Here is a 13813-nt window from a genome sequence, read left to right on the forward strand (position 1 = left end):
TACTAAGTTATAGTCTCCCAAGATGTATGTAATTATAATCTACTTGCATGAAAGTATCCAATTTCCCATACTCTAATATCGGGTATTATAGAAACTTCAAATATTTGCCAAATTGGTATATTATGCCATATCACACATTCATTAGCATTTAAAAGTTATTTTTAGATTTGCATTTTAATGTGTTTATTAAACATTCGTATATTTTTTCTCTGTGGAATCACCAGTCATATGCCCAGTCAGGTGTTAACCTTGTCTTACTGTTTTGTTAAAGCCTTTACATGTTTAAATCTATTAACCTTCACCATGTGTGCTGCCCAGACTTTTCCAAGTGTAACTTTTTAATTTTTCCCGAACTAGGCTTCGTTTCCTTTGAATTAAAAAAAAAATTAAATTGAGTGCTTGAATCTATACAGATGTTCAGTCATGATTTCTACCATGAAAAATTCTAAAAACACTAGTTTTTTTTAACATCTGGAAATACTAGTTTTGATTTTGTTCATGATATGAGGCAAGATGCTTAACATTCTTTTCAAAAAGCTGTATGCCACACCATCACTTCTTAAATAATCCATTCTTTCTCCATAACTTGCAATGCATTGTTATTTTTGTCATCAACAATGTACTACTTTGGATATTTTTTATAGAAAAAAAAATGCCAGAAAAATGCCCTCCACAACAGCAGAAAGGTGAAATAGCTCACCGCGCAGGGTGAGAAAACGGTCCCATGAAAGAACAATCACCAGTGTGGAAATTGCATCATCTGTTCAGAATTATTCCGTAAAATATGCCCCAAAATATAAAACACGAGTCCATTTCGGAGTCTGAAATAAGCCTCAGAGAACTATAGGAGCTACAGAAAAAGACCAGACCCAAGAAACAAGCTGCTTAAAATGGAAGTCAAGTGCTCAGAGTCCAGAGATGACAGGGACAGCAAGACTTTCACAGGGAACATGGAACCAGGCAACCTTTGAAGGTGACACAAGGGTAAGCCTAACGAGAGGCCTTGAAAAGGAAAATAATTAACAACTGACAAAGCAGGGAATGCACAGATTTGAAGACACTAGAAAATATGAACTTATGTCAGCCGTTTTTTAGTAAACATATTTCTTTCAAATGCTTAAAGGTGTTCACTGAGAAAGTAAAAACATAAAATTATGCTCCTGAAACTGTGGCATTATTTCTCCTCTGCAGTTTGATGGGTCATCTTCATACAGCGTGATTCATGCCACAGTTCTGGGGAATTTCGCACTCGAGCAACAGATTCCTCGATTTGAAATTTAGGATCATTAAGAAAACAGGCTTATGGTTGAGGAACTGTCTTTTAATACTTGACCACTTATAATGAGTTTTACTGCTCTCCTAAACCAAGGGTAAAATAAAGCATAGATCAAAGGATTTACAGCAGAGTTATAATAAGCGAACCAGCAAAGTATCTCATAGACATAAGAAGGTGTTATAAACCCCCCAAAAGAATCAATGAATGAATCAATCATGTACGGTAACCAGGAGATCAAAAATGCTACCACCGTGATACCCAGGGTTTTAGCTGCTTTTCTCTCTCTCTTACTCACCCTGGTTTTGTATGTCCCTGATGCTTCTGTTTTGCTACTAATGTTTTCAATCTTTATAGCCTGTTTTCTAGCCACAAGAAAAATGTTACTGTACAGCATCATCATTACAAAAGTAGGTGTGAAAAATAATAGCAAATCTATCAAAATCCAAAACTGATTTATAAGTGGCCGACAACCGCCTACGCAGCTGAGGGCACTTACTAATTCCTCCAGCCCGTCATCATGAACACCTGTGAAGAACACGGCACCGCTGTATACAAGGGGCAGGATCCAGGAGATGCCGATGCATGTCCCCGACACGGACACCGTGAACTTGGTAGGATAGACCAGAGGCTCAGTAACAGCGATGTACCTGTCGATGGAGATGAAACACAGATGGAAGAGAGAAGAGTAACAAAACGCCACATCGAAGCAACTGTGCAGGCTACAAAAGCTGGCCCCAAAGTACCAGCAGCCCTCCACAGACCTGACCATGCTGAAGGGCATGACGGTCACCCCCACCAGAAAGTCAGCACAGGCCAGAGAGGCGATGAGAAAATTGGTTGGCGAGTGCAGCTGCTTGAAATGCAGGATTGAAATCACCACCAGGAGGTTTCCAAAAGCGGCCAGCACAGCCCCCAAGCTGAACAGTGTGTAGAGAATGAGCCGGGGTCCGGGCGAGTAGGGGGCTTTCGCGCAGGATCCGGTCACGTTCTGGTAGCAGAGCTGCTCGGATGCAGCGGGGGGGGACGGGTTGGTGCTCATGGTGCTGCTGCAAACAGCTTGTAAACGTGGAGAAGTTCTGCCCTTGGCCAGTCGCACCAAGCAGAGCGGTTTCTTATTTCCTAAGGCGGAGAAAAGATCTTTTTAACTGATACCCCTGTTGTAGTTATCAGATATTATCACTGTGCCCTGTCATATGCATTTTATTTTAAGCTCACAACATATAAAATAGTACTATGTTCAATTTAAATGCTCAGTAAATCTTAGCTATTAGTATCGTTTTTATTTTTACTCTTTGGCATGTAGTAATTGGCATGTAGAGCCAATTTTTTTAATCCAATACGAATTTTACTTCACGTAAGACTGTGGCAAATTTGCTTTTGCCACAAAAGATTTTGTTTATCTTGCAACTTATCGAACGTCTTTTATTACCTGCTCTTGATATAGGGGATATTCCTTTTTGCCAGTTAGCGATAATTGTGTGACTTGTGTTTTATTAGTTACCTTTTACTGCCACCCCCCACAAAACTGTCTGTGACGTTAATGACAAAAAAGATCCCAAGAAGCACCACCAAATCCCATGTCTCAAGTCATCGCAAATCAACTGGAGTCCCTGTAGTGCAAGGTGTGAATAGAGAGCAGAAACTTAATATTCTCCACTTAAAATTCATATTTTGACATAGAATAGCCTCCATACTAAAACCCAACAGAGACTATGTGAAAAACATAAACGAAAGGACACCTCACTCATATAAATAAATGCAAAAATCCTGAACAGAAGTTTAACAAACCAAACCTAGAAATATATGAAATGACAATGCATCATGATTGGAGTCGATACAAAGAAGGGAAGTTTGCCTTAACATTAGAAAGTAAAATAATACAATTCTCCATTTTAACATATCTGAAGGAGGAAAGCAAATTATATAAAGTTCAACACTTATTCATTACTGAAAAAATTCTTAGCGGAGAGCCAGGGTGGCTCAATTGGTTAAGCATCCGACTTCGGCTCAGGTCGTGATTTCATGGTTCATGGGTTCAAGCCCCACGTCGGGCTCTGCGCTGACAGCTTGGAGCCTGGAGCTTGCTTCAGATTCTGTGTCTCCCTCTCTCTCTTTCTGCCCCTCCCCTATTTGTGCTTCTCTCTCTCTCAAAAATAAATAAATAAACATTTAAAAAATTTTAGCAAAATAAAAATACAAGAAATCTTTGTAGGTATAAAGGTCTCTACTGAAAATGCCTATTACATATAATATACTCCAAAATGCTATTTGAGAGCATTCTCTTTGAGTGACAAGGCAAAGATGCTTCCATAATCACAAGATTCAGAGGGTAAGTCCTCCCACAATACCCATAAATTCATGTGCAGTCCAATCATTCATGCATGCATTGTTCATGCTTATTTATTTAGCATCTATTTGTATCAGGGTCTTGAAGATACAAGAATAAGCAAGGAATATGTCCTGCACTTCGGGGGGGTATCCATGTTAATATGAGAGACAGACGTATAACAGTAACAGTTCACTGCGCTCTGAGTTAAAGTTGACACATGTAAAAAGGGTAAAGTGAAAAATGACATCAGCAACTAATAGAATTGGGTGAATACATAGAATTCACTGGGGGTATAGATTGAGAGCCAGATCTAGAAGGCTCTTAATACCTTCCAGGAAGGTATTAATGTAAAGAACAGGGAAAGTTTCAAAACTCTGCACAGCTTTGAACACCCCAATGATCATTTTAGATTTTATCCTATGACTAGTGCATGCAGGTAAAGAAAACATATTTATTAGCAGGTGAAGATCTCAACTACCACAGAAGGTAATTTTCTTGATTTTTCTGTAACTTATCTTTACCTCTCTTAAAAACCCCCATGTCATGGAATGCAGTAGACTTAAGTTCAGTCAATTTGGGTTTCCCACTCTCTTCTCCCAGAGTAGGTATGTAGTCTGCCTCATTTCCATACGAATCGATTAGGATTGTGTCTGTAGGTGTCTTCTAGGATGAAATGGCCATCTATCTCCAAATGGAAAAATGAATGTATACGCAACCCGAAACTCTGCATAATGTGCTTAACAATAGCCACCTCTAGACTATGAATCCGATGTCTCTTCTGTGTGTTCCAGACCACCCACGTGTGGCACAGTGAGGGGCATGCTGCTTTAGCTTTTTCAGATTTCACAGCCAATGTACCCTCATCAGTCTTTCCTCTATCTCCAAGAAAAATGCCACTTTTGTTGAAATTGAGATATTAATTGGGGGTCTTAGTTCTCTGCCTTCAAGGCCTTCCTTTTTGGCGCCCTCAGCTAAGACTTGGAGATTTGAGTTATGTCAGAGTAGTCTGTCATTTTCTCTCTAGTTTTCCTCCCCTCCTTCCATCATCTCTCCCCTCCCCTCAGCCTCTGCTAATTACTTTCAGGATATTGAAAACATGCTGAAGTTCTCTTTCAACTCTGTCTCATCATAGCAATCAGGTATTTCTCAGCCTACTATAACTGCAGAGCACCTACCTAACGTCTTTGTATGAACATTCTTACAATTCGGATAATAGCTCATTATCAGATTGTTATGGCTTTTAACAATCTGTTTTACAGAAATCCTTCCTAAAACATTACAGAAATGCCGGAAAAACCCACAAGTATCTTCGTGAATCACAGGGCACAGATTCAGGTATGCAAAACATGCTACCGTATTGTTAAGGCGACTATCACTATAACAGTAGCAAACAGCTTTTGAACACTTGCTATATCTAAGTGTTTTATACGTATTAAATCATTAAATTGTCACAGCAAGAACACATGAAGTCATCATGGCTATTTTACTGAAACACTACAAGTTAATCATGTGCCCAGGGTAAACGTCTAGTAAATGGTGAGCTGGGGATTTGCATCCAAGCAATTTAGCTCCAGATTTTGTGTTCTCTGTGCTCTACAATTATAAATTTACCTCATTTCTGAGCCAAGCTCCCTAACCTCCAGGTGATAGAAACTTCCTGTCAATCTGGGTTTTCTCTACCTTCCCTACTCTGTCAGTCACCCATCAACAGTGATTCTGTGGATTAGAGATCTGATCTGGGTGACCATCTACCTACAATGATGTCCAATAAGATGCCCTTCCTGGTCTCTGGACTTTGGTGCTCTTCTGTCACAGAGTAGTCATTCCTCATATCTGACAGCAAGGCTCCTTTAATTCTTACTTTTATCGGCCAATTCCAGTGCCTTTCTCAGAAGAATTCAGCTACGCTTGTGGCATCACAGGCAGTCAAACATTTGGTGGGGTTTCGAGGACCTGTCATGACTCCATGGCACCCTCAGGGGCTCAGGAATTTTTACTGTCCTTGTACCATGGAGAGCAGTGGGGTGCTCTGTGGTGCTGTCTCAAGCTGTATGCTCACACAGCCTATGTAGCCATTTCTGCCCCGTGAGCTCTGCACAAGGAAGGAGAATGAGTTTCCCTTGCACTTGGATCTTTTCCCCTTAAACCTACCTGACTATATTAGTTTCCTGTGGTTACTGTAACAAATTACCACTGCCCCTGATGGTTTAACACAACACAAATTTATTCTCTTAGAATTCTGGAGGGCAGAAACATGGAGTCAGTTGTACTGAACCAAAATCAATGTGCCTACATAGTCTCACGCCCTCTGGAGGGTCTGGAGGAGAATCCATCCTGGCCTCTTCCGGCTTCCGCTGGCTGCTGGCACTCCTTTGCTTCTGGCCCCAACACTCCAATCTCTACCTGTGTGGTCACACTGCCTTCTTGGTGTGTGTCAGCTCCCTGTGCTTCTTTCTTATAAGGACACTTGAGATAGCATTTAGGGCCCTCCCAGTTAATCCAGGATGATTCTTCCATGTCAAGATTTTTAATTTAGTCACATCTGCAAAAATATTTTTTTCCAAACAGGATTAACAGTGGCAGGTTCCAAGTATTAGGATATGGATCTCTTTCAAGGGGCCATTATTCAACCAACTGCACTGGCATGTCAATTTTTGCCCTTTCTCAACCCTCTCCCAGAGAGGGAGATATGGGCACTCCTGTCTCAGAGATCCCCACTACTTTCTCCCTTATTTTGGCCATCCAATTATCTTTCCTACTCTTATTCTGGAATACAGGGAAATTTTGATAGTGTGCATAACTTCCTCAAATCTAGTGACTATCAGCTCTTTCTTTTCTGAACAGGGCTTTGGCTTTTAAGGTTAAAGTGCTTGGGAAAAAAAAAATCTGTCTTGCTCATTTCAACTAAATCAATTAGAGCACAATAGATGTTCCAAAGAGTTTTTTCCAAGTTTATCTTTTCTAAACTTTATTATATGGAAATTTTAAGTTTATGTTAAATCTTCCAAAATTTTCCATTTGAAACTATGAAAGTATTCAGTATTTTTTCTAAATTTTTATGGTTTTGAATTAAAAAAAATTTTTTTAATGTTTATTTTTGAGACAGAGAGAGAGAGAGAGAGACAGAATACGAGTGGGGGAGGGGCAGAGAGAGAAAGAGACACAGAATCTGAAGCAGGCTCCAGGCTCTGAGCTGTCAGCACAGAGCCCAATGTGGGGCTCAAACCCACAAGCTGTGAGATCATGACCTGAGCTAAAGTTGAATGCTTAACCAACTGAGCCACCCAGGCACCCCTATGGTTTTGTATTTTATACTCAGATCTGTCCCAGGGGAACATCTATCTATTTAGATACAGATATAAATATAGATATAGATATAGATATAGATGATATAGATATAGATATATAGATATAGATATAGATATTCAAGTGTTTGTAGAGGAAGGATATAACTTTTTTCCTCCAAGGTAAATGTCCAAACATAATTTGTTGAATATATCATCTTCTATAAATATATGACATTGTAAGTTTGCATTATAACCAACAGTGACAATATTTATAATATGTTATGACAGGCAACTATTCCCACATGATGTTGAAGAAGTGAAGTGAAATAAACATGTTGTAAAGATAGTTATTGTTATAAATAAATCATTTTGTCAATTTCACAATGGAGAGATGTCCTAAGGAGAATGTCCCTTAAACATCAAATCTCAGGCTTGAGTCAGATCTGAATTGGATGTCTGATTCCCTTGCTGTTGGAAGAGCATTGGCGAACAAGAGGAACTCAGCTCCTCGCTAGAGCATGAAACAGAGGGAGCTGAGGAGATTTAAGACAAGAACTCCAGCAAAAGAAAATGTTGGAATGAAAGTTGGTCGGAAAACACAAGAGTCTAGGGGAAGGCCAAGAGCACATGACATTAATAGAGAAGAGGAAGAAGAAAATGAGCATTGAAAGTAACAGGGAGGTAACTGTGAAAGGTGAAAATACCAAGAAATCACACCCCCAGAAGGCTGGGAAGTGGAAAAGTGACAGGACAAGAAGTGGGCAGAATCACCAGTAGGAAGTAGGTCTGTTCACCACGTCAGTAAATCTGTCTATGGCAGATGCTTGGAAAAGCTCACTTTAAGCAATGTTTGATTAAATCTGAGGAAGACTTTTTTCAAATTTGATGTCATATTCATACACCGTATCCCATGTCATAAAACACGGAAAATTCCCAACATCTCACAAATACCTCAATTTTAAGTTTAGGCTGATCTTGAAAACACATTTGTGGTGGACAAGCTACCCTGTAGTTCCTGAGCAGTTAGGTTGTTTGACTTCTCTCCAAATCTCAGGGTAAATAAAACCAAAGATTTGGTCCTGAAGTTTGAAATCCAGGTCTAAAAGTTTGTTACCAATTTGAACGAGTCTTCTCCTATTTTATTATAATCATTGATGCATTTGAGTTTAAGTCAACTATCTTAGTATTTTTCTTCATTCTTCACATTTTGTCTTTGTTCTTTTATCATTCTGGACTCATTTTAAATTATTATTTTTATTATTCACTCTTTCTCCTATGAAATTATAAATTGGACTAACATATTATTCTGTTGGAATCCTGGAGTTTTAATATGTATCCCTGATTAATTAAATTCTCCAAAAAGTTAATAATTTTGCCAAGTCAGGGCAATGCAAAAGCTTGCCAGGAATTTCAATATATACTTTAACTCCATTTGTCTTGGCCATTTTATTGATACTGCGGTCATTTATTTTAATTCTGCGTATAATTTAAGTCAAAAAGACATTTATTTTTACTTTTAGCATTCATTTTATTTTCTGATATTGACACTCTGTGGCACACTTCGTTACTTCCCACACTACAGTGTTTCCTCTGGGATTGTTTTTTTTCTGCCTTGAAAACTCCTTTAGCTTCTTCCTTTTGTGTGGGTATGCTGGCAATGGAGATTCTTGGGTTTTGTTTATCTAAAAATATTTTTATTTTGCATTCAATTTTGAAAGGTATTTATGCTAATTTCAGAATTCAAGGTTGTCAGTTATTTGTTATAAAGGCTTTAATGATCAGGGCACCTGGGTGTGTAAGTCAGTTAAGGGTCCAACTCTTGATTTAGGCTCAGGTCATGATCTCAGGGTTCGGTTCCTGAGACGGAGCCCAGCGCTGGGCTCTGTGCTGACAGCGTAGAGCCTGCTTGGGATTCTCTCCCTCTCCCTCTCTCTCTGCCCCTCTCCCTCTCATGCACACACACACACACACACACACACACACTCAAATTAATAAAGAAAACATGAAAAAAGAAAAGAAAAACATTCTTAAAAATCACTGTCAAAAATAACCTACCAAGTTCACACACCTTATGCTATAGGGATTCCATGCAGGGATTTTCCCGTTGATGGCATTTATTTATCTGGAAGGACTACATGTCCTAGTAAAGCAATGCTGAGATAAGGATAAGAAGAGGTGATCCTTCAGTCCCAGAGTTACATACCGTGTCAATGACTGTTGCAAAGAGAAATGCTAAAGGTAGAAAATAAAGATATTTATGACTAAAAGGAAATTTTATCAAATTAAGGCAACCAAATGTTTTTTAATTGACATCAACCCCTCAGTAATCTTTTATTATATAATTTTAATTTTATTATAGAAATCAAAAGATTTACCATAAAAATGGGAGATTGAAAAATATAATAAACATCCTATCTGATCATTCCTTTAGACATCCTTGTGGATTTTTTCCCAGATGTGTTGAGAAGTAAAATCCCACTTCCTCTGTGAAAATGAAGAAACACAGAATTCTCCACATGTAAACAGCAGCATCAGGAGCGGCACCTGTCCTCACCTGCAGCCCAGAGCTCTGCTACCAGAACATGACTCTGACCAGATCCTGCGTGAAAGCCCCCTACTCGCCCGGACCCCGGCTCATTCTCTACACACTGTTCAGCTTGGGGGCTATGCTGGCTGTTTTTGTAAACCCTCTGGTGGTGATTTCAATCCTGCATTTCAAGCAGCTGCACTCGCCAAACAATTTTCTCATCGCCTCTCTGGCCTGTGCTGACTTTCTGGTGGGGGTGACCGTCATGCCCTTCAGCATGGTCAGGTCTGTGGAGGGCTGCTGGTACTTTGGGCCAAGTTTCTGTACCTTCCACATGGGCTGTGATGTGGCATTTTGTTATTGTTCTATCTTCCACTTGTGCTTCATCTCCATCGACAGGTACATCGCTGTTACTGAGCCTCTTGTCTATCCTACCAAGTTCACGGTGTCTGTGTCAGGGGCATGCATCGGCATCTCCTGGATCCTGCCTCTTGTATACAGTGGTGCTGTGTTCTACACAGGTGCTTATGATGATGGGCTGGAGGAATTATCTAGTGCCCTCAACTGTGTAGGAGGTTGTCAGACTGTTGTAAATCAAAACTGGGTGTTGATAGGTTTTCTATCTTGCTTCATACCTATTCATAATAACTCTTTATAGCAATATTTTTCTTATGGGTAGACAACTGGATAAAAAGGTTGAAGATACTGGGGGCAAAATAGAATTTTCATCAGCTAGTTGATTTATATCCAGAGTGGCCAAGAGAGAGTGAAAAGTAATGAAAACCCTGGGTATCACTGTGGTAGCATTTATGACTTCATGGTCACCATATAGTGTTGACTCATTGATTGATTCTTTTATAGGCCTCATAACCCCTCCCAAAACTTATGAGATTTGCTATTGGTGCGCTTGTTATAACTCAGACATGAACCCTTTATGTTTTATTTTACCCATGGTTTCGGAAAGCCATAAAAGTTGTTGTGAATGGTTGACTTTTCAAGGACAGTTCAGCTACCGTGAATTTGCTCTCTGAACAAACGTAAACAATTGGACTGGGAAGTTAAAGAAATCTTTACAATTTCTAAATGAAACGAGTTTTAAAAATCAACTAAGGCCATTAATGAGGAGAAAACAAATTACTCTTCAAATGTAATAGGGTAAATGTATTTATGAGTAAAAGGAAATTTTTTTTCCACTCGTTAAAATGTGAACTTCCTTGTCACTTCTCCAAAAGCATGTACTTTATTAATAAGTGTTAAATTTTTATTTACTAACTACCTCAGAGCTCAGCATATCCCACTTTCTAAAAAGATTTTTCTCCCTCATTTCTTTCAGTTCACTGACTCTTCCCTTTGTTCTGATACGTCATCTATAAACATCTTCATTCTTTGATTCACTTTCCTCTTTTCTAAAAAGCTTTTTTAACTCTAGCAACCAGTCAAAACTTTCACCTGTGAATTGCATCCCAAGGTTCTTGCTGTCTTTTGGTTTGTTTCATTTCCTGAGGGAGCTTTTGGGGAGCAGTTACATGTCTTGTGCTTAATGTCTGAGGAGAGAGATCTGAAATATTTATCTATAAATTGTGTGTAGACTAACACAGCCACTGTGTCTGATTTAGAATTAGTGGAGATCTCTTGGGGGTTGGGGGGCATTTGCAAGCATAGATATCGTTTTGACCAAGCTGTTGTGATGGCCAGACAGATTACTGTCATCTTGTGTAATTATTTCCTCCCCCAATGTAGGAAGCAGAAGCCACTGTACTTCCCGAAACGATGATAGGATGATTATTTCTCTGCTCTTCTCGCTACTGCTGTTACAACTCAGAACTGTGTAAATGGTTGGTATGGATAGGACTGTATGCTATGCTCTTGTGTTTAAACACATTGAACATTACTTTCCCATTCAGGGTAATTCGTTTTTGAAAGCAGTCTTTAGTTCTTTCTTTTCTATAACAAAACTTAATTTCAACAGAAAATTTGCTAGTTTTAGGAGATAAGTGATATATACATCAATAAAGACTGACATATTCACCTTGTTTTTCATTTTTGACATATGAACCACATGCCCACATTGTACCAAGTCAGTGCTAGATTATGTAGAAATGGTTATGTTTCAGAATCTGTAACTCTGGCAAGAAGCAATGTTGTTAACTGTGAAAATTTTAAAAGGATAAACACTAGTTCAACTAGATCAAGATTAACATCGATAGTGACAAGTCATGTTGATAGCAGTGTGCCCTTGTCATGATGTGATGAGAATGGCATGTTATTTCAATGTTTTTTCCCCCAAAAAACCTATAACCTCAGTGGAATCATGAGAAAAATCATTACACAAACCCTCATAGAGGATCATCCTACAAAATGCCTGACTAGTGCTCCTGAAAACTGTCAAGGTCATAACAAATAAGGGATAAAAGAAACTGTCAAGGTCTACAGGAGCCTAAGGAGACATAACAACTAAATGTAACGTAGTGTCCTAAAGGGGAACTAGAACAGAGGAAGGACATAAGGAAAACCTAAGGCAATCTGAACCATGTATGGACTTCTTACTGATACATTAATAATACTATATCAATGTTGGTTCATTAATTGTAAGAAATTTATGATACTAATCTAAATTGTTAATAATAGGAGAAATGGGGTGTAAGGTATAGAAACTCTGTACTATCTTTGCAGCTTTCCTGTAAATTTAAAATATTCTAAAATAAAATGTTTATTTTTAAAATATAGGGCACACAATTATGTGAGGACAGTGAGCATTGATCCTTATACTACTGATTCATTGATCCATTTCACAAATACCTTTGAAAACTTAGCATTCTGGGTTCTGGTTCAGAGCTTTAGGAATACAAAACAAAAACCTTAGACTATCTTGTAGAAAAAAATGGTATATCAACAATTTTTATGGTTTGGAATGCATGGAAGTTTAAATGATAAAAGATGTGTTTGAGAAGCACGAAAGAAAGGAGAACTTGGCTTCTGGAAGGAAGATCAGGGAGACTTATTAAAGAAGTGGCACTTAAGCTGGGCCTTATGAGATTCAGAGTTTTTGCAGGAGGGAAAGGATGGAAATGGATTTTCAGGCTGAAGGAATGGCATGACCAAAGAAACTGAGAAAGTGCACAGAGTATTCAGGAAATATGGAGATAAAGCAGCTAAACAACTACCAAGGGAGTCGTCACCCTTTTGACCTCCCTGAGGTTGGCATTCAAGCCCCTCCACCTCTTCCTCTCCCTCCATCTTCCCAGGCATCCCCCACTTTAATTTGGAGGCATTCTTACCTCCACTGCTTTGCTCAGGTTTTGACTCCTCTGATTCTCATTGTCTTCTGAGCCAACATTTTCCAAATCCAAATGAGGTTTTATCAGACAGTCATCCTCCGAAATGCTCCAGGGGAAATTCCTGCATCCCCAACATTTTGGAATTGCTGCATACAATAGCCTGCTCTTGGAGAATAACACTAGACATGACATAGTAAAGACTCCGAGAAGTCCTGTTTCAACAAAAACCTGTTTAACGTCTTTTAAATATGCACATAAAAATTATTTATGCAGAGTTCCACCTTGTGATATAGCAGGGCTTCCTTCTAGGACAGACAGTGCCATACTCAGTGGATTGTGAAGAGGTGTGGATTTCTCTCTAAGAAGAGGAAAATGTGTTTTTAAATTTTTTTTTAAATTTATTTTTGAGAGAAAGAGAGAGAGACCGAGAGAGACAGAGAGAGAGACAAGAGTATGAGTGGGGAAGGGGCAGAGAGAGAGGGAGACACAGAATCGGAAACAGGTTCCAGACTCTGAGCCATCAGCACAGAGCCTGACATGGGGCTCGACCTCATGAACTGCAAGATTATGACCTGAGCTGAAGTCGGACACTTAACCACCTGAGCCACCCAGGTGCCCTGAAAATGTGTTTTTTAAAGTAATGACTGATTTATACTTTGCAATTTTTATTTATTCCTATATCTAAGGCACAGTGTTCCTTGATATCTCAAAATTGCATATATTAGAATAAATTTTAATTTATACTTCTTTTTAAATTTAATTATGTGATAATACCAAAAAGTTAATTGGAAAAGAAAGAATAATTACTTCGAAAGAAAAAAGAAGCATTAAAAAATACATCGAAAAATATGTTTATAATAAATAATTGTTTTGAGAGAGAAAGAGAGAGCATGAGTGGGGGAGAGGGGCAGAAGGAGAGAGAGAGAGAGAAAGAGAGAGAGAGAGAGAGAAAGAGAGAGAATCTTAAACAGTCTCCACACTTAGCATGAAGTCTGACTGGAGACTCCACTCAAGGATCATGACCTTAGATGAAATCAAGAGTCAGATACTCGATCGACTGAGCAACCCAAGTGTCCCTACAATAAATAATTTTTTAATTAAGAAAAACAATAAAGT

At 38.8% G+C, this 13813-nt stretch overlaps 1 protein-coding gene and 1 pseudogene across 1 annotated transcript; one reads left to right on the forward strand and one right to left on the reverse strand.

Moving 5' to 3' along the window:
- Nucleotides 1-1219: 1219 nt before the first annotated feature.
- On the reverse strand, nucleotides 1220-2370 carry LOC132676095 (trace amine-associated receptor 6-like). Its single transcript, XM_060628261.2, has one exon. The coding sequence runs from the start codon at nucleotides 2313-2315 to the stop codon at nucleotides 1287-1289; it is 1029 nt and encodes a 342-aa protein (XP_060484244.2). The 5' UTR covers nucleotides 2316-2370; the 3' UTR covers nucleotides 1220-1286.
- Nucleotides 2371-7519: 5149 nt separating this feature from the next.
- Nucleotides 7520-10460, forward strand: LOC132668025 (trace amine-associated receptor 6-like; annotated as a pseudogene).
- The last annotated feature ends 3353 nt before the right edge of the window (nucleotides 10461-13813 follow it).

The sequence above is a fragment of the Panthera onca genome, chromosome B2, assembly GCF_046562875.1.
Source record: "Panthera onca isolate mPanOnc1 chromosome B2, mPanOnc1 haplotype 2, whole genome shotgun sequence".
Classification (NCBI taxonomy): domain Eukaryota; kingdom Metazoa; phylum Chordata; class Mammalia; order Carnivora; family Felidae; genus Panthera; species Panthera onca.

Coding starts and splice junctions, on each gene's coding strand:
- LOC132676095 (XM_060628261.2), bottom strand. CDS start 2,315: ATGAGCACCAACCCGTCCCCCCCCGCTGCATCCGAGCAGCTCTGCTAC.